The sequence below is a fragment of the Tachyglossus aculeatus genome, chromosome 18, assembly GCF_015852505.1.
Source record: "Tachyglossus aculeatus isolate mTacAcu1 chromosome 18, mTacAcu1.pri, whole genome shotgun sequence".
Lineage (NCBI taxonomy): Eukaryota > Metazoa > Chordata > Mammalia > Monotremata > Tachyglossidae > Tachyglossus > Tachyglossus aculeatus.
Genome location: NC_052083.1, coordinates 37,904,390 through 37,930,716, shown reverse-complemented (window position 1 = coordinate 37,930,716; position 26,327 = coordinate 37,904,390). Strand labels below are relative to the sequence as shown.

Sequence of the window (26,327 nt, the reverse complement as noted above, 5' to 3'; positions counted from 1 at the left end):
CTGTGAGCCCACTGTTGGGTAGGGACTGTATATGTTGCCAACTTGGACTTCCCAAGCACTTAGTACAGTGCTCAGCCCACAGTAAGCACTCAATAAATACGATTGATTCACATGCCTGCTGAGACCTTGGGCAAATCACTGCCTGTCTCCTTACGTAAAAGGAGGATTAAATCTTATTCCCTCCTATTTAGACCGTGGGACTGTGTCCACCCTAATTATCTTGTACCTATCCCAGTGCTTAATACAAAAGTGCTTAATAGATACTATTAAGAAAAAACAACTAGGCCATGAGGCCTTAAGGTCGGCTGCGACTGTCAGGCTGCACCCGGCTGCTGCCCAAAGCTCACCTGGCCCTCTAGGGTAGGGGGATTCTAATCCTGGCTCTCATTCATTCAGTCATATTTATTGAGCGCTTACTGCGTGCAGAGCACTGTACTAAGCGCTTGGGAAGTCCAAGTTGGCAACATATAGAGATGGTCCCTACCCAACAACGGGCTCACAGTCTAGAAGGGGGAGAGCCAGACAACAAAACAAAACATTATAGACAGGTGTCAAGTCGTCAGAACAACTAGAATTAAAGCTAGATGCACATCATTAAAATGAATGGGACGGTAAATACTGCTACTTGACTGCTGTTTGGCCTTGGGCAAGTTACTTCTCTGTTCCTCAGTTACCTCATCTCTAAAATGGGGATTAAGACTGAGCCCCATGTGAGGCAGAGACTGCATCCAACCCGATTTGCTTGATCCACCCCAGTGCTTAGTGCAGTGCCTGGTAAGCACTTAACAAATACCACAATTATTATTATTCAGAAAGAGAGGGGGGTGGTTTACCCCAAGCCATGCTGGTAAAGGGGTGAAGTGTACCCCAGAAACTTTGCTCTCGTGCTTATCTTTTGTGTGACCTTGAGCAAATCATTTCTTTGGACCTCAATGACCTCATCTGTAAAATGGGGATGTAGATTGTGAGCCCCATATTCATTCATTCATTCAATAGTATTAAGCACTTACCATGTGCAGAGCACTGTACTAAGCGCTTGGGAAGTCCAAGTTGGCAACATATAGAGACAGTCCCTACCCAACAGTGGGCTCACAGTCATGGCACAGGGACTGTGTCCAGCCCGATTTGCTTGTACCCACCCCAGTGCTTAGTACAGTGCTTGGTGCATAGTAAGAGCTTAAAAAATACCATTATTATTATTTTTTTTTCATGCCCTGAAAGCCCTGGGCCTAGGGTTGTTCACGTGAGCTGGGGCAGTCTCCCCTTAATCTCTCTGGGCAAGTCATTTCTCTGTGCCTCAGTTCCCTCATCTGTAAAAGGGGGATTAAGACTGTGAGCCCCACGTGGGACAACCTTGATTACCTTGTAGTCCCCCACCCGCAGCGCTTAGAAAAGTGCTTGGCACCTAGTAAGTGCTTAATAAATACTATTATTATTTTATTATTATTATTAAATAAGGGGTTGGGGAGGAGCAGCAGGTGCCCAGGGAAGCCTGGAGTTCAGCAAGGAAGGGACCAGAGGGCACAGTGTAGCAGCCGGGAGGTAGTTCGCAGGATGCTACGTGGCGAGTCGGGGGTCCGGCGACTCCGGGGGTCCGTCCGGGGCCAGTCCCAACAGGCGCAGCCGCTGGGCTGGCGGCGTGGAGAAGTAGGCCTTCTGCTCGTCCGAGTACCGCTCCTTGGCGGGCACGGCGTCCCGGTAGCTCCAGTCCCGCCAGCGGAAGTTGAAGCCCTCGAGCAGGGCGACGCGGGCCTCCCGGCCGGGCACGCAGTCCGGGGGCAGCACCCGGGCCAGGCCGGGCACGTCCACGCCCGGCAGGAGCACCACGCCCCGGATGGCGAACCAGCCGCCGTAGCGGGGGTGCATGCACACTCCGCAGATCTTCTGCCGGGGAGAGAGACCCGAGTTGGGGGGCGTCCACTTGGGGGGGGGCGGGGGGGGGGGGCTTCTCCTCGGTTTCCCGGCCGGCGCCCGCGCTCACCTGGGCCCCCCAAGGGTCGGCCTCCACGTCCTGCCGCTGGTAGTAGTAAGCGGCCCCGGACACGTGAGCGGCCGTCTGGGCCAGGATCTTGGGGCGCCGGTTGGGGTGCATCTCATAATCGGCGATGACCTCCACCCGCTGCTCGGGGAGGCTCTGAAATCAGAGGGGAGCCTGCAGCCGCCCCGCTTCCTTGGCAGCCCTTCTGCCCCTTCCGGTGATCCCCCAATGCCCTACCCAGCTGGGGGGCCGAGGGCAGGGGGGTGGGCTGCTCAAGCATCCCCCCCTCCTCCGCTTCAGGGGCTTCACCTTGGGACCGGGGGGCAGGAAACGGTGGAGAAAGAGGGTCTTGAGGGGGCAGAGGGTAAAGCTGTGTGACTTTGGGCAAGTCACTTCTCTTTGCCTCAGTTCCCTCATCTGTAAAATGGGGATTAAGGCTGTGAGCCCCCCCCCGCCGTGGGACAACCTGATCACCTTGTAACCTCCCCAGCGCTTCGAACAGTGCTTTGCACATAGTAAGCGCTTAATAAATGCCATCATTAGTATTATAGTCATTGGTTCAAATCCTGGCTCCGCCAACTGTCAGCTGGGGGACTTTGGGCAAGTCACTTCACTTCTCTGGGCCTCAGTTCCCTCAGCTGTAAAATGGGGATGAAGACGGCCCCCCGTGGGACAACCTGATCACCTTGTATCTACTCCAGCACTTGGAACAGTGCTTTGCACATAGTAAGCGCTTAATAAATGCCATCATTATTATTATTATAGTCACTGGTTCAAATCCTGACTCCGCTGTCAGCTGGGAGACTTTGGGCAAGTCACTTCACTTCTCTGGGCCTCAGTTCCCTCAGCTGTAAAATGGGGATTTAGACTGTGAGCCCCCCGTGGGACAACCTGATCACCTTGTAACCTCCCCAGTGCTTCGAACAGTGCTTTGCACATAGTAAGCGCTTAATAAATGCCATCATTATTATTATTATTATAGTCATTGGTTCAAATCCTGACTCCGCCAACTGTCAGCTGGGGGACTTTGGGCAAGTCACTTCACTTCTCTGGGCCTCAGTTCCCTCAGCTGTAAAATGGAGATGAAGACTGAGCCCCACGTGGGACAACCTGATCACCTTGTAACCTCCCCAGCGCTTTGCACATAGTAAGCGCTTAATAAATGCCATCATTATTATTATTATTATTATTATTACCTCCTTGACTCTGGCCAGGTGGTGGGCCACGCACTGGTCCACAGGGTCAGTCAGCGGCTGGAGGCGGCGGCTCCGCAGGAAGGGCTTGAGGGCCCGGTCGAACATGGCGGGCGTGCTGAGCACCAGAAAGGCCAAGGTGGGGGCGGGCAGGGCCAGCTGGAAGGTCGGGGGCAGCAGTGCATTGTACCAGCCCACCTGGGACGGACGGACAGACAGATCAATCAATCAATCAATCAATCAATCGTATTTATTGAGCGCCTACTGTGTGCGGAGCACCGGACTAAGCGCTTGGGAAGTCCAAGTTGGCAACATCTAGAGACGGTCCCTACCCAACAGCGGGCTCACGGTCTAAAAGATAATAATAATGATGGCATTTATTAAGCGCTTACTAGGTGCCAAGCACTGTTCTAAGCGCTGGGGAATTTACAAGGTGACCAGGTTGTCCCACGTGGGGCTCACCGTCTTAGTCCCCATTTTACAGAGGAGGTAACTGAGGCCCAGAGAAGTGAAGTGACCTGCCCAAAGTCACCCAGCTGACAAGTGGCAGAGCCGGGATTTGAACCGATGACCTCTGACTTCGAAGCCCGGGCTCTTTCCGCTGAGCCACGCTGCTTCCCAACTTCCGAAGTGCTTAGTACAGTGCTCTGCCCACAGTAAGCGCTCCATAAATACGACGGAATGAATGAATGAATGAAGCGCTGGGGGGTTACAAGGTAAAAGATGGATGGACCGGTCTCCCTCGGTCACACCCTGACGTATTTACTATTCTATTCTATACTATTCTATTTACTTCGTTAATAATAATAATGATGGCATTTATTAAGCACTTACTATGTGCACTGTTCTAAGCGCTGGGGAGGTAACGAGGTGATCAGGTTGTCCCATGTGGGGCTCACAGGCTTCATCCCCATTTTACAGATGAGGTCGCTGAGGCCCAGAGAAGTTACGTGACTTGCCCAAGGTCACACAGCAGACATGTGGTGCAGCTGGGATGAGAACCCATGACCTCTGACTCCAAAGCCCATGCTCTTTCCACTGAGCCATGCTATTGAATGAATGAATGAATGGCTGACTGTTGCCGACTTGTGCTTTCCAAACGCTTAGCCCAGTGCTCTGCACACAGTAAGCGCCCACTAAATACGACTGAATGAATGAATGACAGTGCTGCCAACTTGTACTTTCCAAACGCTTAGCCCAGTGCTCTGCACACAGTAAGCACCCACTAAATACGATTGAATGAATGAATGACTGTCTCTGCTGCCAACTTGTACTTTCCAAACGCTTAGCCCAGTGCTCTGCACACGGTAAGCGCCCACTAAATACGATTGAATGAATGAATGACTGTCTCTGTTGCCGAATTGTACTTCCCAAGCGCTTAGCCCAGTGCTCTGCACACGGTAAGCGCCCACTAAATATGACTGAATGAATGAATGACTGTCTCTGTTGCCGAATTGTACTTCCCAAGCGCTTAGCCCAGTGCTCTACACACGGTAAGCGCCCACTAAATACGACTGAATGAATGAATGACTGTCTCTGCTGCCGACTTGTACTTTCCAAACGCTTAGCCCAGTGCTCTGCACACAGTAAGCGCCCACTAAATACGATTGAATGAATGAATGACTCTGTTGCCGAACTGTACTTCCCAAGCGCTTAGCCCAGTGCTCTGCACCCAGTAACTGCCCACTAAATACGATTGAATGAATGACTGTCTCTGTTGCCGAACTGAATCAATCAATTGTATTTATTGAGCGCTTACTGTGTGCAGAGCACTGTACTAAGCGCTTGGGAAGTACAAGTTGGCAACATATAGAGACAATCCCTACCCAACAGTGGGCTCACAGTCTAGAAGGGGGAGACAGAGAACAAAACCAAACATACTAACAACATAAAATAGAATAGATAGGTACTTCCAAGCACTTAGTCCAGTGCTCTGCACAGTAAGCGCTCAATAAATGATTGAATGAATGACTGAATGACCGTCTCTGTTGCCGACTTGTATTTTCCAAGTGCTTAGCCCAGTGCTCTGCACCCAGTAAGCGCTCACTAAATACGACTGAATGAATGAATGACTGCACCCAGTAAGCGCTCACTAAATACGACTGAATGAATGAATGAATGAATGAAGCAGCATGGCTCAGTGGAAAAGAGCCCGGGCTTTGGAGTCGGAGGTCATGGGTTCAAATCCCAGGTTTGCCAATTGTCAGCTGTGTGACTTTGGGCAAGTCACTTCCCATCTCTGGGACTCAGTTCCCTCATCCGTAAAATGGGGATGAAGACTGTGAGCCCCCCATGGGACAACCTGATCATCTTGTAACCTCCCCAGTGTTTAGAACGGTGCTTTGCACATAGTAAGCGCTTAATAAATGCCATTATTATTATTACAATAGTCTCTGTTGCCGACTTGTACTTTCCAAGCGCTTAGCCTAGTGCTCTGCACCCAGTAAGCGCTCACTAAATACGACTGAATGAATGAATGACTGCACCCAATAAGCGCTCACTAAATACGACTGAATGAATGAATGCCTGTCCCTGTTGCCGACTTGTACTTTCCAAGCGCTTACCCCGGTGCTCTGCACCCAGTAAGCTCTCACTATCAATCAATCAATCGTATTTATTGAGCGCTTACTGGGTGCAGAGCACCGGACTAAGCACGTGGGAAGTCCAAGTTGGCAACATAGAGAGACGGTCCCTACCCAACAGTGGGCTCACACTCTAGAAGGGGGAGGCACAGAACAAAACCAAACATATTAACAAAATAAAATAAATAGAATAAATATGTACAAGTAAAATAAATACATAAGTAGAGTAATCATCAATCATCATCAACTGTATTTATTGAGCGCTTACTGTGTGCACAGCACTGGACTAAGCGCTTGGGAAGTACAATTTGGCAACATATAGAGACAGTCCCTACCCAACAGTGGGCTCACAGTCTAAAAGTAATAATAAATAGAGTAATAATAAATAAATAGAGTAATAATAAATAGAATAATAATAGAGTAGGCTGTCACAGTCTACAAGTAATAATAAATAGAGTAATAATAAATAAATAGAGTAGACTGTGAGCCCACTGTTGGGTAGGGACTGTCTCTATATGTTGCCGACTTGTACTTCCCAAGCGCTTAGTCCAGTGCTTTGCACACAGTAAGCGCTCAATAAATACGATTGATTGATTAATAATAGATACGACTGGATGATTAGTCCAGTGCTCTGCACACAGTAAGCGCTCAATAAATACGATTGATTGATTGATCCCGGCTCCACCAACTGTCAGCTGTGTGACTTTGGGCAAGTCCCTTCACTTCTCCGGGCCTCAGTTCCCTCATCTGGAAAATGGGGATGAAATCTGTGAGCCCCACGAGGGACAACCCGATCACCTTGGAACCTCGCCAGCGCTTAGAACAGTGCTTTGCACATAGTAAGGGCTTAATAAATGCCATCATTATTATTATTATTATTGATTGGATGAATGAATGAATGAATGAATGAATGAAGAACGTCCCATGAAGGACACAGATGGACCCGATGACGCAGCAAAGGCGCGGGAAAAGGGGGGGGGGCCGGGGACTCAAGCCCGGAAGGCTCCCCCGCCCTTTGACCCCGTGCCCTTTGACCCCTTCGCCCTTTGACCTCCAGCGCCCCCACCTGGAAGGGATGAACCTCAAAGCCGAAGGGGCCCAGCGTGTCCCGCAGCCTCCGCTCCAGCTCCTCCACGCGGCCCTCCATCGCGCACGTTGCGCGCGCGGGGCACCCTGGGAAGTGGAGTCCCGGCCGGGACTCCACTTCCCAGGGGGCACCGCGGCGGGCCGGGCCTTCTGGGAAATGCAGTTCTGAGACGGGAGTCCCACTCCATTTCCCGGCAGCCCTCGCGGACGCGCACGCGCGCGGGGGGGGGGGGGAGAGGCGGCCGCCGCTGGGGCTTTCGGGAGTTGTAGTTCGTCGCCCGCGAACTCGTTCTCCCAGAAGGCACCGCGGGCGGCAGAGCGGGTTTGAATGAGGCGGCGGTGCCCTCGCTTACTATGTGCAGAGCACTGTACTAAGCGTTGGGGGGTGGGGTGGGGGGAATTCATTCATTCATTTATTCATTCATTCAGTCGTATTTATTGAGCGCTTACTGTGTGCAGAGACTAAGACTGTGAGCCCACTGTTGGGTAGGGACTGTCTCTATACGTTGCCAACTTGGACTTCCCAAGCGCTTACTACAGTGCTCTGCACACAGGAAGCGCTCAATAAATACGACTGATTGATTAAAGAGCACTGGACTAAGCGCTTGAGAAGTCCAAGTTGGCATTCATTCAGTCGTATTTATTGAGCGCTTCCTGGGTGCAGAGACTAGACTGGGAGCCCGCTGTTGGGTAGGGACTGTCTCTAGATGTTGCCGACTTGGACTTCCCAAGCGCTTACTACAGTGCTCTGCACACAGTGAGCGCTCAATAAATATGATTGATTGCAGAGCACTGGACTAAGCGCTTGAGAAGTCCAAGTTGGCATTCGGTCGTATTTATTGAGCGCTTACTGTGTGCAGAGCACTTGGGAAGTCCAAGTTGGCAACATCTATCAATCAATCGTATTTATTGAGCGCTTACTGTGTGCAGAGCACTGTACTAAGCGCTTGGGAAGTACGAGTTGGCAACACATAGAGACAGTCTCTACCCGACAGTGGGCTCACAGTCTAAAAGGGGGAGCTCAATAAATACGATTGATTGCAGAGCACTGGACTAAGCGCTTGAGAAGTCCAAGTTGGCATTCGGTCATATTTATTGAGCGCTTACTGTGTGCAGAGCACTTGGGAAGTCCAAGTTGGCAACATCTATCAATCAATCAATCAATCATATTTATTGAGCGCTTCCTGTGTGCAGAGCACTTGGGAAGTCCAAGTTGGCAACACCTATCAATCAGTCAATCAATCAATCGTATTTATTGAGCGCTTACTGTGTGCAGAGCACTGTACTAAGCGCTTGGGAAGTCCAAGTTGGCAACACAGAGAGACAGGCCCTACCCGACAGTGGGCTCACAGTCTAAAAGGGGGAGCTCAATAAATACGATTGATTGCAGAGCACTGGACTAAGCGCTTGGGAAGTCCAAGTTGGCATTCGGTCATATTTATTGAGCGCTTACTGTGTGCAGAGCACTTGGGAGGTCCAAGTTGGCAACACCTATCAATCAGTCAATCAATCAATCGTATTTATTGAGCGCTTACTGTGTGCAGAGCACTGGACTAAGCGCTTGGGAAGTACAAGGTGGCAACATATAGAGACGGTCCCTACCCAACAGTGGGCTCAAAGTCAAAAAGGGGGAGCTCAGTAAATACGATTGATTGCAGAGCACTGGACTAAGCGCTTGAGAAGTCCAAGTTGGCATTCGGTCGTGTTTATTGAGCGCTTCCTGTGTGCAGAGCACTTGGGAAGTCCAAGTTGGCAACATCTATCAATCAGTCAATCAATCAATCGTATTTATTGAGCGCTTACTGTGTGCAGAGCACTTGGGAAGTCCAAGTTGGCAACACCTATCAATCAGTCAATCAATCAATCGTATTTATTGAGCGCTTACTGTGTGCAGAGCACTGGACTAAGCGCTTGGGAAGTCCAAGTTGGCAACATCTAGAGACAGTCCCTACCCAACAGTGGGCTCAAAGTCGAAAAGGGGGAGCTCAATAAATACGATTGATTGCAGAGCACTGGACTAAGCGCTTGAGAAGTCCAAGTTGGCATTCGGTCATATTTATTGAGCGCTTACTGTGTGCAGAGCACTGTGCTAAGTGCTTGGGAAGTCCAAGTTGGCAACACCTATCAATCAGTCAATCAATCAGTCGTATTTATTGAGCGCTTACTGTGTGCAGAGCACTGTACTAAGCGCTTGGAAAGTCCAAGTTGGCAACATCTAGAGACAGTCCCTACCCAACAGTGGGCTCACAGTCTAGAGGAGCCCCCCGTGGGACAACCTGATCACCTTGTAACCTCCCCAGCGCTTAGAGCAGTGCTTTGCACGTAGTAAGCGCTTAATCAAATGCCATCATTATTATTATTGAGCGCTTCCTGTGTGCAGAGCACTGTACTAAGCGCCTGGGAAGTCCAAGTTGGCAACATCTAGAGACCAACAGTGGGCTCACAGTCTAGACTTGCCTCAGGTGACCGAGCCGACGGGTGGCGGAGCCGGGATTAGGACCCAGGTCCTAACTCCCGGGCCGGGGCTTTATCCACTAGGCCACACTGCCTCTCTACCAAACGCCTCGCACTGTTGGGTAGGGACCGTCTCTATATGTTGCCAACTTGTACTTCCCAAGCGCTTAGTACAGTGCTCTGCACACAGTAAGCACTCAATAAATACGATTGATTGATTGATTGATTGATCCATATACCTGTATGTATCACCTGTATATATGTTTGTACATATTTATTACTCTATTTTACTTGTACATATTCTATTTATTTTATTAATATGTTTTGTTTTGTTGGCTGTCCTCCCCCTTCTAGACTGTGAGCCCACTGTTGGGTAGGGACTGTATATGTTGCCAACTTGTACTTCCCAAGCGCTTAGTACAGTGCTCTGCACAAAGTAAGCGCTCAATAAATACGATTGATTGATTGATTGATCCATATACCTGTATGTATCACCTGTATATATGTTTGTACATATTTATTACTCTATTTTACTTGTACATATTCTATTTATTTTATTAATATGTTTTGTTTTGTTGGCTGTCCTCCCCCTTTTAGACTGTGAGCCCACTGTTGGGTAGGGACTGTCTCTATATGTTGCCAACTTGTACTTCCCAAGCGCTTAGTAGAGTGCTCTGCACACAGTAAGCGCTCAATAAATACGATTGATTGATTGACTGATCCATATACCTGTATGTATCACCTGTATATATGTTTGTACATATTTATTACTCTATTTTACTTGTACATATTCTATTTATTTTATTAATCTGTTTTGTTTTGTTGGCTGTCCTCCCCCTTCTAGACTGTGAGCCCACTGTTGGGTAGGGACCGTCTCTAGATGTTGCCAACTTGGACTTCCCAAGCGCTTAGTACAGTGCTCTGCACACAGTAAGCGCTCAATAAATACGATTGATTGATTGATTGATTGATCCATATACCTGTATGTATCACCTGTATATATGTTTGTACATATTTATTACTCTATTTTACTTGTACATATTCTATTTATTTTATTAATATGTTTTGTTTTGTTGGCTGTCCTCCCCCTTCTAGACTGTGAGCCCACTGTTGGGTAGGGACCGTCTCTATATGTTGCCAACTTGGACTTCCCAAGCGCTTAGTCCAGTGCTCTGCACAAAGTAAGCGCTCAATAAATACGATTGATTGATTGATTGCTGGTTTGAGGCATCCCAATATCAAAATAGCCCCGCAAGCTATACTGTGTCCCCAAATTTTCGTTCTCCAGAAGACAGTGGCCGTGGAACCAGGACCCCCAGGACCACCAGGGCCCGGCCGTCCGCCAGCATGAGCTGGGCTGAGCAGCTGGACTCCTTTCTGAGCGCCACTGAAAACAGCATGGCCAGGATAAAGGCGAGTCTAACCCTTCAACAACCCCCTGCCACACACTCATCCAGGCCCGAGAGCAGGATCAATCAATCAATCAATCAATCAATTGTATTTATTGAGCGCTTACTGTGTGCAGAGCACTGTACTAAGCGCTTGGGAAGTCCAAGTTGTCAACATATAGAGACAGTCCCTACCCAACAGTGGGCTCACAGTCTAGTAGATCTCAGCGGGGGCTGTGGCGGAAAGGCCCGGTGGGGGAGAGGAGGGAGGATGGGGACAGAGCACTTAGTAATAATAATAACGATGGCATTTATTAAGCGCTTACTATGTGCAAAGCACCGTTCTAAGCGCTGGGGAGGTTCCAAGGTGATCGGGTTGTCCCACGGGGGGCTCCCAGTCTTAATCCCCATTTTTACAGATGAGGTCACTGAGGCCCAGAGAAGTGAAGTGACTTGCCCGAAGTCACACAGCTGACAATTGGCGGAGCCAGGGTTTGAACCCGTGACCTCTGACTCCAAAGCCCGGGCTCTTTTCCACTGAGCCACGCTGCTTCCATCATCATAATTAAAGATTGCGCTATTTAAGAGCTTATTACGTCCGAAGCCCTGTACAAGAGAATCGGGATCCTCATGGGACTCACAGTCTTGGAGGGAGAACGGGGATTGAATTCCCATTTGGCAGATGATTGAGTTCAGAACAGGGGAATGGGAATTGGCCCCGGCACAGGGCAATTAATCATCGCTATTTATCGAGAAGCAGCGTGGCCTAGTGGATAGGGCCCGGGTCTGGGACTCGGAAGGACCTGGGTTCTAATCCTGGCTCCGCCGCTTGCCTGCTGGGTGACCTTGGGCAAATCACTTCGCTTCTCAGTGACCAAGAGAAGCATTCATTCATTCATTCATTCATTCAATCGTATTTATTGAGCGCTTACTGTGTGCAGAGCGCTGGACTAAGCGCTTGGGAAGTCCAAGTTGGCAACAGTGGGCTCACAGTCTAGAAGAAGCAGCGTGGCTCAGTGGAAAGAGCCCGGGCTTTGGAGTCAGAGGTCATGGGTTCGAATGCCCGCTCCGCCACATGTCTGCTGCGTGACATTGGGCAAGTCACTTAGTTTCTCTAAACCTCAGCTACCTCATCTGTAAAATGGGGATTAAGACTGTGAGCCCCACGTGGGACAACCCGATCACCTTGTATCCTCCCCCAGCACTTAGAACAGTGCTTTGCACATAGTAAGCACTTAACAGATGCCATTATTATTATTATTATTATTATTACCTCATTTGTAAAACAGGGATTGAGACTGTGAGCCCCAGGTGGGACAGGGACTGTGTCCAACCCAATTTGCCCGTATCTACCCCAATGCTTAGTACAGTACCTGGCACATAGTAGGTGCTTAACAAATGCCATTATTATTATTACTACTCCTTGGTGTGTTTGTGGGCCTTGGGGCTTTGGTTGTTGCATCTCATGCTACCCCTACCCCCCAATAATCAATTTCATTGGCGTGTGTGGTGTCTGCGAAGTCGGTGTGTGGGCCTCAGTTTCCCTCCCTTGTGGCGTGTGTGTGTGTGTGTGTGTGTGTGTGTGGGTCTGGGATATGCCTGCAGTTGTAAGAGAAGGTTTAAGTAATAATAATTGTGATTATTTATTACTACTAATAATAATCATGGCATTTCATACAGTGCTAAGCACTTAGTACAGTGCTAAGTGCTTAGTACAGTGCTCTGCACACAGTAAGCGCCCAATAAATACGATTGAGCGAATGAATTTGTTAGGCGCTTCCTATGGGCCTGGTGCTCTAATATGTATATCACCTATATATATGTATATATGCTTGTACATATTTATTACTCTATTTTCCTTGTACATATTAATTCTATTTATTTCATTTTGTTGATAGGTTTTGTTTTGTTGTGCGTCTCCCCCTTCTAGACTGTGAGCCCACTGTCGGGTAGGGACCGTCTCTAGATGCTGCCAACTTGGACTTCCCAAGCGCTGAGTCCAGCGCTCTGCACAAAGTAAGCGCCCAACAAATACGATTGAACGAATGAATTTGTTAGGCGCTTCCAATGGGCCTGGCGCTCTAATATGTATATCACCTGTATTCATTCATTCAATCATATTTACCGAGCGCTTACTGTGTGCGGAGCACTGGACTAAGCACTTGGGAAGTACTAGTCGGCAACATCTAGAGACGGTCCCTACCCAACAACGGGCTCACAGTCTAGAGGGGGGAGACAGGTGCTTGTACGTATTTATTACTCTATTTTCCTTGTACGTATTTATTCTGTTTATTTTGTTTCGTTAATATGTTTTGGTGTCCGTCTCCCCCTTCTTGACTGTGAGCCCGCTGTCGGGCAGGGACCGTCTCTAGATGCTGCCAACTTGGACTTCCCAAGCGCTGAGTCCAGCGCTCTGCACAAAGTAAGCGCCCAATAAATACGACTGAACGAATGAATTTGTTAGGCGCTTCCAATGGGCCTGGCGCTCTAATACGTATATCACCTGTATTCATTCATTCAATCGTATTTATCGAGCGCTTACTGTGTGCAGAGCACTGTGCTAAGCGTTTGGGAAGTCCAAGTCGGCAACATCTAGAGACGGTCCCTACCCAACAACGGGCTCACAGTCTAGAAGGGGGAGACAGGTGCTTGTACGTATTTATTACTCTATTTTCCTTGTACGTATTTATTCTGTTTATTTTGTTTTGTTAATATGTTTTGGTGTCCGTCTCCCCCTTCTTGACTGTGAGCCCGCTGTCGGGTAGGGATGATGTTGCCAACTTGGGCTTTCCAAGCGCTGCGTCCAGTGCTCCGCACACAGTAAGCGCTCAATAAATACGATTGAATAATCACCGGTCTCCCTCTTCCCTCCATTGCAGCAGCGGCTCTGCCCGTCAGGAACTAAGACACGGGGTAAGCGTTCCCCTCTTTCCCTCTTCCTCCCTGGAAGCCGCCCGTCTGCCCCGGGGGTCTCCGGGCCCCTCCGTGGTTTGTGGGAGAGGTGGTCCCTACGCCCTAGACCCCCAGGGGATCCAGCTAGGAATCTCTCGGCTCGTGGCCCCGGCCCCCGTCATCCCTCTCTATTCCCAGGGGATCTGTCCGGAGACCCCCTCCCCAGCTGGCCCCCGAGGCCTCACTCGGATGTGTCCTGCTGCCAGGGGGTCCGAGACGAGGTTGCCGCCCTCAAGGGCCAGTTGCAAGCCCAAGCGCAGGTAAGGCGAGGGGCGGGGGCCGCCCGCCCGGGGCCACGGCCGGGATTGGGAGCCCAGCTCGGCCGTGGCCAATTCCACCTCTCGGTGAAGATAATAATAATGATGGCATTTATTAAGCGCTTACTATGTGCAAAGCACTGCTCTAAGCACAGGGGAGGTTACAAGGTGATCAGGTTGTCCCACGGGGGGTGCTCGCAGTCTTCATCCCCGTTTTACAGATGAGGGAACTGAGGCCCAGTGAAGTGACTTGCCCAAAGTCACCCAGCTGACAATTGGCAGAGCCGGGATTTGAACCCATGACCTCTGACTCCAAAGCCCGGGCTCTTTCCCACTGAGCCACGCTGCTTCTCTGAAGATGGGAATCAATCAATCATATGGAGCGCTTACCGTGTGCCGAGCACTGGACTCAGCGCTCGGGAAGTCCAAGTTGGCAACACGTAGAGACGGTCCCTACCCGACAGCGGGCTCACAGGCTAGAAGGGGGAGACAGAGAACAAAACCAAACATATTAACAAAATAAAATAATCAGCCGTATTTATTGAGCGCTTACTGGGTGCAGAGCACTGTACTAAGCGCTTGGGAAGTACAAGCTGGCAACATATAGAGACGGTCCCTACCCAACGGTGGGCTCACAGTCTAGAAGGGGGAGACAGAGAACAAAACCAAACATACTAACAAAATAAAATAAATAGAATAGATATGTACAAGTAAAATAGAGTAATAAATCCGTACAAACATATATACAGGTGCTGTGGGGAAGGGAAGGAGGTAAGGCGGGGGGGATGGAGAGCCGACTGGGCCAGAGAAGCAGCATGGTCTAATAGATAGAGCCTGGACCTGGGACCCTGAAGGACCTGGGTTCTAATCCCAGCTCCTCCACTTGTTTGCTGTGTGACCTTGGGCAAGCCCCTTCACCTCTCTGTGCCTCGGTTCCCTCATCTGTACAAAGGGGATTAAGACTGTAGGACAGGGACTGTGTCTAACCTGATTCACTTGAACCCCCCAAGTGATTAGTAGAGACTATCAAGATAGTGTGGTTATCTTGCCCAGCGCTTAGTATAGTGCCCAGCACATAGTAAGTACTTAATAAATACCATTTACAAAACAAAACAGGTTATGGCGTCTCTGAGCCAGGCCGTGAGGGAGCTCATTCAGGAGAAGGAACAGCAGAGACTCCGAATCTGCGGCTTGGAAGGTATCGAGACAGACGTTAATAGAAATAAATAAATTACAGGCAGGGCCATAGATGCTGTGGGGCAATTGGGCTTCCATCCCCTTCCCTCCATAGAAACCGCCCTCTCAAAGGTCGCCGATGATCTCCCCTTCCCTCCTCTCCCCCTCGTCCCCCTCTCCATCCCCCCCATCTTACCTCCTTCCCTTCCCCACAGCACCTGTATATATGTATATATGTTTGTACAGATTTATTACTCTATTTATTTATCTTACTTGTACATATCTATTCTATTTATTTTATTTTGTTAGTATGTTTGGTTTTGTTCTCTGTCTCCCCCTTTTAGACTGTGAGCCCACTGCTGGGTAGGGACTGTCTCTATATGTTGCCAACTTGTACTTCCCGAGCGTTTAGTACAGTGCTCTGCACACAGTAAGCGCTCAATAAATATGATTGATGATGATGATGATCGCGAGAGGGGCTGGGAGTGCTGTTGGGGCGGAAGTGTCGGCTCCCTCGTGTGTGCGTCACCCATGCTCTCTCCCTCCTCAGTCAGTCAATGGTACAAGAAGCAGCGTGGCTCGGTGGAAAGAGCCCGGGCTTTGGAGTCAGAGGTCATGGGTTCGAATGCCGACTCCGCCACATGTCTGCTGTGTGACCTTGGGCAAGTCACTTAACTTCCCTGAGCCTCAGTTACCTCCTCTGTAAAATGGGGATTAAGACTGTGAGCCCCCCGTGGGGCAACTTGATCACCTTGCATCCCCTCCCAGCGCTTAGAACAGTGCTCTGCACATAGTAAGCGCTTAACAAATGCCATCATTATTTATAAGAGAAGCAGCGTGGCTCAGGGGGAAGAGCCCGGGCTTTGGAGTCAGGGGGCGTGGGTTCGAATCCCGGCTCCACCACAAGTCTGCTGTGTGACCTTGGGCAAGTCACTTAACTTCTTTGAGCCTCAGATACCCCATCTCTACAAATGGGGATTAAGACTGTGAGCCCTACGTGGGACAACTTGATCACACTGTATCCCCCCCAGCGCTTAGAACAGTGCTTTGCACATAGTAAGCGCTTCACAAATGCCATGATTATTATTATTAATGGTATTTACGGAGCGCTGTGCAGAGCATTGTACTAAGCACTAGGGAGAGTACCACCCCACACATGTGTGTTCTCTGTCTCCCCCTTTTAGACTGTGAGCCCACTGTTGGGTAGGGACTGTCTCTATGTGTTGCCAATTTGTACTTCCCAAGCGCTTTGTACAGTGCTCTGCACATAGTAAGCGCTCAATAAATACGACTGATGATGATGATGATGATGATGATGTTTGCCTGTGTGTCATCCACACTTTCCCTGCCAAATGTCTGTGTGGTCTATGCTCCTTTGGGTCCCAGTGGGTGGTCACTGTCCCCTGCAACCCCAGTGCGGGCAGGGCAGGGGACTATGGGGGGAACAAGGGCTGGAGGCAATGTGGCCTAGTGGCTAGAGCACGGGCTTGGGAATCAGGAGGACCTGGGTCCTAATCCCAGCTCTGCCGTTTGACCTTGGCCAGTCCCTTGGCTTGTCTGTGCCTCAGTTCCCTCATCCGTCAAATGGGGATTCAGACTGTGGGACAGGTACTGTATCCAACCTGATTAGCCTGTATTCTCCCACCGCCTCGTACAGTGCCTGGCTCATAGTGAGCACTTAACAGATCAATCAATCAATCAATCATATTTATTTGTGCCTCGGTTCCCTCATCCGTCAAATGGGGATTCAGACTGTGAGCCCCACGTGGGACAGGTACTGTATCCAACCTGATTAGCCTGTATCTCTCCCACCGCCTCGTACAGTGCCCGGCTCATAGTGAGCACTTAACAGATCAATCAATCAATCAATCAATCATATCATCATCAATTGTATTTATTGAGCGCTTACTATGTGCAGAGCACTGTACTAAGCGCTTGGGAAGTACAAATTGGCAACATATAGAGACAGTCCCTACCCAACAGTGGGCTCACAGTCTAAAAGGGGGAGACAGAGAACAAAACCAAACATACTAACAAAATAAAATAAATAGAATAGATATGTACAAATAAATTAAATAGAGTAAAAAAATCATATTTATCATATTTAATGATTGAATTCATTAATGATTGAATTCATATTCAATCATATTTATTTGTACCTCGGTTCCCTCATCCGTCAAATGGGGATTCAGACTGTGAGCCCCACGTGGGACAGGTACTATATCCAACCTGATTAGCCTGTATCTCTCCCACCGCCTCGTACAGTGCCTGGCTCATAGGGAGCACTTAACAGATCAATCAATCGTATTTATTGAGCGCTTACTGTGTGCAGAGCACTGGACTAAGCGCTTGGGAAGTCCAAGTTGGCAAAATAGAGAGACAGTCCCTACCCAACAGCGGGCTCACAGTCTAGGAGGGGGAGACAGAGAACAAAACCAAACATATTAATAAGATGAATAGATATGTACAAGTAAAATAAATAAATAAATCTGTACAAACATATATACAGGTGCTGTGGGGACGGGAAGGAGGGAAGACGGCGGGGATGGAGAGGGATACCAAAAAAAAAATTAGAAAAGAACCTCAGGCCGTTGGGTGGGCCTCTGGATCGGGCGGGAAGGGCCTGGCAAGGTGAGGTGACGGGTGTCTCCCCACCCCTGTGCCACAGAGCAGCTGGGCTGGCTCCAGGGCGTCCTCGCCAGGGCCGTCTCTCTGGAGCGGCGTGTGGAGGGACTGAGCGGCCAGCTGCAGGGCCTGAGAGACCAGGTGCGGGGAGGGCCTGCTGACGTGCCGCCCGCGGAGGCCAGGCGCCCGGCCGCTCACCTGGGGCAGGACAGGTAAGCAGGCAGGTAAGACAGGGCCTGGAATGCCCCCAATCCCTCTGCCCATCCGCCAAGCTAGCTCTCTTCCTCCCTTCAAGGCCCTGCTGAGAGCTCACCTCCTCCTCCTCCTCATCATCAATCGTATTTATTGAGCGCTTACTATGTGCAGAGCACTGTACGAAGCGCTTGGGAAGTACAAATTGGCAACATATAGAGACAGTCATCATCATCATCATCAATTGTATTTATTGAGCGCTTACTATGTGCAGAGCACTGTACTAAGCTCTCCAGGAGGCCTTCCCACACTCAGCCCCTTCCTTCCTCTCCCCCTCGTCCCCCCTCCATCCCCCCCCATCTTACCTCCTTCCCTTCCCCACAGCACCTGTATAGATGTTTGTACATATTTATTACTCTATTTTACTTGTACATATCTATTCTATTTATTTTGTTAGTATGTTTGGTTTTGTTCTCTGTCTCCCCCTTTTAGACTGCGAGCCCACTGTTGGGTAGGGACTGTCTCTATATGTTGCCAACTTGGACTTCCCAAGCGCTTAGTCCAGTGCTCTGCGCATAGTAAGCGCTCAATAAATACGATTGATGATGATGATGACTGTCTCTATATGTTGCCAATTTGTACTTCCCAAGCGCTTAGTGCAGTGCTCTGCACATAGTATGCGCTCAATACGATTGATGATGATGATGATGATGTCTCTATATGTTGCCAATTTGTAATTCCCAAGCGCTTAGTACAGTGCTCTGCACATAGTAAGCGCTCAATACGATTGATGATGATGATGATGTCTCTATATGTTGCCAATTTGTACTTCCCAAGCGCTTAGTACAGTGCTCTGCACATAGTAAGCGCTCAATACGATTGATGATGATGATGATGTCTCTATATGTTGCCAATTTGTACTTCCCAAGCGCTTAGTACAGTGCTCTGCACATAGTAAGCGCTCAATACGATTGATGATGATGATGATGTCTCTATATGTTGCCAATTTGTACTTCCCAAGCGCTTAGTACAGTGCTCTGCACATAGTAAGCGCTCAATACGATTGATGATGATGATGATGTCTCTATATGTTGCCAATTTGTACTTCCCAAGCGCTTAGTACAGTGCTCTGCACATAGTAAGCGCTCAATACGATTGATGATGATGTCTCTATATGTTGCCAATTTGTACTTCCCAAGCGCTTAGTACAGTGCTCTGCACATAGTAAGCGCTCAATAAATACGATTGATGATGATGATGATGATGATGATTTCCCCCCCCCCACCACCACCACCTCAGGCCCTGCCCCTTTCTCACCTCCACCTGCCCTGTGGCTCCCCTTCCCTTCCGGTTGTCACCCAGAGTCTCGGCCCTTATTTTCCAGAATCCTCTCGTCCGCCCTCCTCGCTCCTTCCCCCAGGACCACCGAGGTCCCTTCCGGCCGCACGCTGTACGAGACGGGGAGGTGGGAGCCACAATCCAGGCTCCGGCGGGACCAGCCGAGTGAGTAGACTAAGCTCCACTGAGGGTTGGAATCACGTCCTCGAACTCTGTGTTCTGCCACGTGCTTAGCACAGTGCTCCGCGCAAAAACGAGTACGTAATAGACTATTGATTGACGGTGGCCATTCGTCCCCACTTCCGTCCCCTCACCCTCCAGCTGAACCCGGAGCAGGCTGGGTGGGGAGAATTTGCGTAATAATAATAATAATGATGGCATTTATGAAGCGCTTACTATGTGCAGAGCATGGCTGGGGAGGTTACAAGGTGATCAGGTTGGCCCCTGGGGGCTCACAGTCTTTATCCCCATTTTACAGATGAGGTAACTGAGGCACAGAGAAGTTAAGGGGCTTGCCCAGAGTCACACAGCTGACAATTGGCAGAGCGGGGCATCTTAGACTGCCCGACCCGGTCGGCATTGACCGTTCTTCTTGATTATCTTCCCCTGAGTTTCTGGTGGAATATCCAGAAATGGGGATGGGGGAAGCAGTGTATTCATTCATTCAGTCAGTTGTATTTATTGAGCGCTTATTGTGTGCAGAGCACTGTACTAAGCGCTTGGAAAGTACAGTATGACAATAAAGAGAGACCACCCTGCTCACAGCGGGCTCCCACCCTAATAATAATAATAATAATGGCATTTATTAAGCGCTTACTATGTGCAGAGCACTGTTCTAAGAGCTGGGGAATTTACAAGGTGATCAGGTTGTCCCACGTGGGGCTCACAATCTTCATCTCCATTTTACAGATGAGGGAACTGAGGCCCAGAGAAGTTAAGTGACTTGCCCAAAGTCACACAGTTGACAAGTGGTGGAGCCGGGATTTGAACCCATGACGTCTGACTCCAAAGCCCGTGCTTTTTCCACTGAGCCACCCTAGAGGGGTCTATGCAATCTAAGCTGCTGGACCCCTCAGGGTCGGCATCCCTCTCCAACTCCGCTCCGCCTTGGACCTCCCGTGTGACCCTGGGCAAGTCATTTCACATCCCTAGGCCTCAGGTTCCTCATCTGTAGACTGGAGATTCAATTTTCGTTCAGCCTCCTACTTAGACTGTGAGGCCCGGGTCCGGCAGGGACTGGGTCCACCTGGTTATGATAATAGTAACAATAACAATAATGGCATTTATTAAGCGCTTAGTATGTGCAAAGCACTGTTCTAAGCGCTGGGGAGGTTACAAGGTGATCAGGGTGTCCCACGGGGGGCTCTCAGTCTTAATCCCCATTTCACAATCAATCAATCAATCATATTTATTGAGCACTTACTGTGTGCAGAGCACTGTGCTAAGCGCTTGGGAAGTACAAGCTGGCAACATACAGAGACAGTCCCTACCCAACAGTGGGCTCACAGTCTAGAGGTAACTGAGGCACAGAGAAGTTAAGTGACTTGCCCAAAGTCACAGAGCTGGAATTTGAACCCGTGACCCCTGACTCCAAAACCCGTGCTCTTTCCACTGAGCCACACCGCTTCTCTATTCTACCCCCAGTGCTTAATACAGTGCTTGTCGCACAACTCAGTGCTTACCTATGATGATTATTATTCCTCTCTCTCAGCCCGCCGGCCAGGGGCAGTGCTTAGCCGGTGCTCAGAGAGCCCGGAGGCCCGGCAGGAGTGGAGCCAGAAGGTAAGAACGGGTGGTGGGGCCGCCCTGGGCTCCTTTTCTGGGCAGGATGGGCGGACCAGGACTCTGGGCAGTGGGGAAGGAGGGATGAGGGACTCTCGGGCCCCTTGCCCATCTCAAGCTCCTCGCCAGGGCCTGGACCGGACCGGAGAGTTGGCCAGGACGGAGATGCAGGATGCCCGGCGGGACCTTGACCACATCAGGTGCTGCCCTGGGAGAGCCGGGGGAGGGAAAATCTCAAAAATCCTCAAAAATCTCCAGTGGCTACCAATCAATCTGCACATCAGGCAGAAACTCCTCACCCTGGGCTTCAAGGCTGTCCATTACCTGGCCCCCTCCTACCTCCCCTCCCTTCTCTCCTTCTCCAGCCCAGCCCGCACCCTCCGCTCCTCCGCCACTAATCTCCTCCCCGTACCTCGTTCTCGCCTGTCCCGCCATCGACCCCCGGCCCACGTCATCCCCTGGGCCTGGAATGCCCCCAATCCCTCTGCCCATCCGCCAAGCTTGCTCTCTTCCTCCCTTCAAGGCCCTGCTGAGAGCTCACCTCCTCCAGGAGGCCTTCCCAGACTGAGCCCCTTCCTTCCTCTCCCCCTCGTCCCCCCTCCATCCCCCCCATCTTACCTCCTTCCCTTCCCCACAGCACCTGTATATATGTATATATGTTTGTACATATTTATTACTCTATTTATTTTACTTGTACATAGCTATTCTATTTATTTTATTTTGTTAGTATGTTTGGTTTTGTTCTCTGTCTCCCCCTTTTAGACTGTGAGCCCACTGTTGGGTAGGGACCGTCTCTATATGTTGCCAATTTGTACTTCCCAAGCGCTTAGTACAGTGCTCTGCACATAGTAAGCGCTCAATAAATATGATTGATGATGATGATGATGATGATGAGATGGGCAGGGCGGGCAGGGTGAGCCCAGCTGGGACTGTAAGCCCGTTGTGAGCAGGGAATGTGTCCGGTTCTGGTTACATTGGACCCTGCCAAGCACTTAGTACAGTGCTCTGCGCACAGTAAGTGCTCAATAAATATGGCTGGATGAACGGGACACAGCCAGGGTTCTGCCTGAGGCCATCCTGGGACCCTGCTGCCCCTGTTAGTAAGTTCCTTGAGTGCGGGGATTGTGTCTCCCAGCTCTAATCGTATTGTACTCTCCCAAGCTCTTAGGACAGTGCTCTGTACACAGAAAGTCCCCAGTAAATACCACTGATGGATTGCCTCCATCTGGCATGGAGCTGGGGGAGGGAGAGATGAGCGAGAGAGAAAATATGTGTTTGCGTGTGGTCAAATTATCTGAGTGCAATACACTGTAATAATAATAATAATAATGGCATTTATTAAGCGCTTCCTATGTGCAAAGCACTGTTCTAGGCACTGGGGGGATACAAGGTGATCAGGTTGTCCCACGTGGGGCACTCAGTCTTAATCCCCATTTTACAGATGAGGGAACTGAGGCTCCGAGAGGTTAAGTGACTTGCCCAAGGTCACACAGCAGACATGTGGCGGAACGGGCATTCGAACCCATGACCTCTGACTCCAAAGCCCGGGCTCTTTCTGTTGAGCCACGCTGCTTCAAGTACTAAGCACTTGAGAAAGCACAACAGACCCAAGGCCTCAAGGATCTTACAACATCATCATCAATCGTATTTATTGAGCGCTTACTATGTGCAGAGCACTGTACTAAGCGCTTGGGAAGTACAAACTGGCAACATATAGAGACAGCCCCTACCCAAAAACCTGCTCCCACCCACCAGCACTACCCCTCGTCCACCCGGCCAAGCCCTAATTCGGCTTCTCTCGCTAGGTGTGTGCTGACCACCCTCCAGACCCAGCTCCAGGATCTGCCCCGAGAGCCGGGAGCTGCAGGGAAGGGCCCAGGCCCTAACTCTCTGGCCCGGTCCTGGTCCGGCCTCTCCTCGTCGGCCTCCAAGTCCAGCTGTTCGAGCAGCGGCAGTGACAGAAGCGGTGGCTTCGGGGCCACAGGCTGCGGTGAGGGGCGGCTTGGGGCGGGAAGAGGGGTCTGCCTCATCCCGGAACCCTAACCCTTCCCTGTTCCATCGTCTGCTCCCCCAGTACCCTGTCATCGTTTCTGGAGGTCGGGGGGCTCCCCGCAAGTAGCCCTCTGCCCGGTCTCCCAGGGCCCCCGGGAGCTGGCTCCTCCTTCATGCCCCTCCTCGCCCCCTGCTCTGGGAACTTGAGTCTGGCCAGAGCAGGGGATAGCCCAGTACCCTCTGCCTCGTGCGATACTGGGCTATTGAGAGGGGTCTCTCCCCACCCCCCCCAGGCTGCTCTCTTCTCCAAGGAACAAGGAGTTAGCCTTCACCCTGTTTCTCTCAGGGCCTTAAGCGGCTTGGGAAAGGGGTTTAGGGTCCAGATAGACTCCTGAATACTCATCCCCCCCAATTCCTTAGCAGCCCTCCCTCCAGATCTTCCCCCTCCGCTGTTCTGCTAAGGGATTCTGGGTCAGACTCCCCTCCCCGTCACAGGGAGATGGGCGGGCCCTGGGCCGTGGGGTGAGGTCTCAGCCCCCAGAACTGGCTATTTGGGCGCCCCCCATTCCCAGGTTCCTGGAGCAGCCCTGAGCCGGACCAGGCGAGGACCCCAGAGCTCAGCACCGAGGGCGAGGAGGACCCTGACCCAGACAAGGCGAGGACCTTGAGGCCCGGCACCGATGATGGGGAGGATCCCGAGCTGCTCTTTATCGACCTGGGGTAGGAGCAGGCTGCCCCAGCGGCCTGACCGTCTCCTCCTTGCCCCCACCATGGCAGCTCATCCCATCATCAGCCAGCGCTTCCCCCATCACCTCCGACAGCTCGTCAGGGCCGGGTTGGCCCTTTCTGCTCCTCTGGTCAGCCCCTCAGGGTCACTGTTCCCTCCTCCTCCTGGGCCCCTTCCCCTCAACACTGTCGGGAATGGGTGATGGGATCAGAGCCCTAGGTGAGGGTGCTCTGCCCCTAGATCCCCAGCCCTCTCCGGAAGAACGTGGCAGATTGGGCAGGGGTTACTTCTGTTACCAGCCTGTGAAGGGAGATGGGACCGCACCTCCTCATTTCCCACTCCAGGCTAAGCCCCAACTCTCTGGCCCCTTCGAGTCCTCAGAGCACCGCCGTCCCTTATAGACTGTGAGCCCACTGTTGGGTAGGGACCGTCTCTATATGTTGCCAACGTGTACTTTCCAAGCGCTTAGTCCAGTGTTCTGCACACAGTAAGCGCTCAATAAATACGATTGAATGAATATTCTCTTCTATTCATTTTATTTCGTTAATACGTTTTGTTTTGTTCTCTGTCTCCCCCTTCTAGCCTGTGAGCCCGCTGTTGGGTAGGGACCGTCTCTATATGTTGCCAACGTGTACTTTCCAAGCGCTTAGTCCAGTGCTCTGCACACAGTAAGCGCTCAATAAATACGATTGAATGAATATTCTATTCTATTTATTTTATTTTGTTAATATGTTTTGTTTTGTTCTCTGTCTCCCCCTTCTAGACTGTGAGCCCGCTGTTGGGTAGGGACCGTCTCTAGATGGTGCCAACTTGGACTTCCCAAGCGCTTAGTCCGGTGCTCTGCACGCAGTAAGCGCTCAATAAATACGATTGAATGATTGATTGATTGAATGAATGAATGAATGAACTGACTGAGTGAATGAATGAATGAATGAACAAATACCACCATCATCATCATCAAATCAGGCGAGAGACACGGAACTGGAATGGCGGCAGGCTTGCAATCCTCCTGGGGAGCGCAAGGGGTCGCTGTTTGGCAGCAGAAAGGCGCTGAGGACACATCTAGGGAACATCAGAGAATAATTACGGTATTTGTTATTATTAATCATTAACAATAATTAATAATCATAATTATTAATAATAATATTTGTTAAGCAGTTACTATGCCAGGCACCGTGCTAAGCGCTGAGGTGGATACAAGCAAATCGGGTTGGACACAGTCCCTTGGCCCATGTGGGGCTCAGTTTCAATCCCTATTTTACAAATGAATAATAATAATAATGGTATTTGTTACCCACAGCACCTGTTTATATGTATATATGTTTGCACGTATTTATTACTCTATTTTACTTGTACATATTTATTCTATTTCATTTTGTGGGGCTCAGTCTCAATCCCTATTTTACAGGTGAATAATAATAATAATGGTATTTGTTACCCACAGCACCTGTGTGTATATATATATATATGTTTACGTACTTATTACTCTATTTTACTTGTACATATTTATTCTATTTTATTTTGTGGGGCTCAGTCTCAATCCCTATTTTACAGATGAATAATAATAATGGTATTTGTTACCCACAGCACCTGTATATATATATATATATATGTTTGCACATATTTATTACTCTATTTTACTTGTACATATTTATTCTATTTCATTTTGTGGGGCTCAGTCTCAATCCCTATTTTACAGGTGAATAATAATAATAATGGTATTTGTTACCCACAGCACCTGTATATATGTATGTATATATATATATATGTATATATATATATATATGTTTGCACGTATTTATTACTCTATTTTACTTGTACATATTTATTCTATTTCATTTTGTGGGGCTCAGTCTCAATCCCTATTTTACCGATGAATAAAAATAATAATGGTATTTGTTACCCACAGCACCTGTATATCTATCTATCTATATATGTTTGCACGTATTTATTACTCTATTTTATTTGTACATATTTATTCTATTTCATTTTGTGGGGCTCAGTCTCAATCCCTATTTTACAGATGAATAATAATAATAATGGTATTTGTTACCCACAGCACCTGTATATATGTATATATGTTTGCACGTATTTATTACTCTATTTATTTATTTTACTTGTACATATTTATTCTATTTATTTTATTTTGCTAATATGTTTTGTTGTCTGTCTCCCCCTTCTAGACTGTGAGCCCACTGTTGGGTAGGGACCGTCTCTATCATCATCATCATCATCAATCGTATTTATTGAGCGCTTACTGTGTGCAGAGCACTGTACTAAGCGCTTGGGAAGTCCAAGTTGGCAACATATAGAGACAGTCCCTACCCAACAGTGGGCTCACAGTCTAAAAGGGGGCCAACTTGGGACTTGCCAAGCGCTTAGTCCAGTGCTCTGCACACAGTAAGCGCTCAATAAATACGATTGATTGATTGATTGTTAAGCACTTACTAGGTGCCAAGCACTGTTCTAAGCGCTGGCGTAGGTACAAGGGAAGCACGTTGTCCACGGAGGGTGCGGGCAGGGCTGGAGAAGGAGAGAAGGGAGGTGAGGTAGGAGGGGGCCAGGGGATGGACAGCCCTGAACCCGAGAGTGAGGAGTTTCTGCT

At 49.6% G+C, this 26,327-nt stretch overlaps 2 protein-coding genes across 4 annotated transcripts; one reads left to right on the top strand and one right to left on the bottom strand.

Moving 5' to 3' along the window:
- Positions 1 to 1,463: 1,463 nt before the first annotated feature.
- On the bottom strand, positions 1,464 to 24,751 carry MMACHC (metabolism of cobalamin associated C). 3 transcript variants are annotated; one of them, XM_038760403.1, is made up of 4 exons: positions 24,669 to 24,751; positions 3,175 to 3,369; positions 1,982 to 2,134; positions 1,464 to 1,881 (listed from the first exon to the last, which is right to left on the bottom strand). In XM_038760403.1, the coding sequence occupies exons 1-4, from the start codon at positions 24,678 to 24,680 to the stop codon at positions 1,558 to 1,560; spliced, it is 684 nt and encodes a 227-aa protein (XP_038616331.1). In that variant the 5' UTR covers positions 24,681 to 24,751; the 3' UTR covers positions 1,464 to 1,557. The 3 variants fall into 3 exon arrangements, with proteins under 3 accessions (XP_038616331.1, XP_038616330.1, XP_038616329.1); XM_038760402.1 differs by having other exon boundaries at positions 1,464 to 1,884; positions 24,669 to 24,747; XM_038760401.1 differs by lacking the exon at positions 24,669 to 24,751 and adding an exon at positions 6,820 to 6,900 and having other exon boundaries at positions 1,464 to 1,884.
- Positions 10,529 to 24,175, top strand: LOC119940252. The gene is made up of 10 exons (XM_038760400.1): positions 10,529 to 10,706; positions 13,561 to 13,594; positions 13,772 to 13,893; positions 15,007 to 15,088; positions 17,735 to 17,903; positions 19,268 to 19,386; positions 20,933 to 21,003; positions 21,133 to 21,203; positions 22,809 to 22,993; positions 23,523 to 24,175. Exons 1-10 carry the CDS (start codon positions 10,641 to 10,643, stop codon positions 23,717 to 23,719), a joined length of 1,116 nt encoding a protein of 371 aa, XP_038616328.1. The 5' UTR covers positions 10,529 to 10,640; the 3' UTR covers positions 23,720 to 24,175.
- Positions 24,752 to 26,327: the final 1,576 nt, after the last annotated feature.

Bases quoted from the DNA above. Each gene is read 5' to 3' on its own strand.
- LOC119940252 (XM_038760400.1), top strand. From the start codon at position 10,641: ATGAGCTGGGCTGAGCAGCTGGACTCCTTTCTGAGCGCCACTGAAAAC. The intron at 13,595-13,771 runs GTAAGCGTTCCC...CTCTATTCCCAG, and splicing joins GTCAGGAACTAAGACACGGG to GGGATCTGTCCGGAGACCCC. The intron at 21,004-21,132 runs GTAAGAACGGGT...GCTCCTCGCCAG, and splicing joins GGCAGGAGTGGAGCCAGAAG to GGCCTGGACCGGACCGGAGA.
- MMACHC (XM_038760401.1), bottom strand. From the start codon at position 6,900: ATGGAGGGCCGCGTGGAGGAGCTGGAGCGGAGGCTGCGGGACACGCTG. The intron at 3,370-6,819 runs GTGGGGGCGCTG...CGTCCGTCCCAG, and splicing joins TTGAGGTTCATCCCTTCCAG to GTGGGCTGGTACAATGCACT. The intron at 1,885-1,981 runs GTGAGCGCGGGC...TCTCCCCGGCAG, and splicing joins CCGACCCTTGGGGGGCCCAG to AAGATCTGCGGAGTGTGCAT.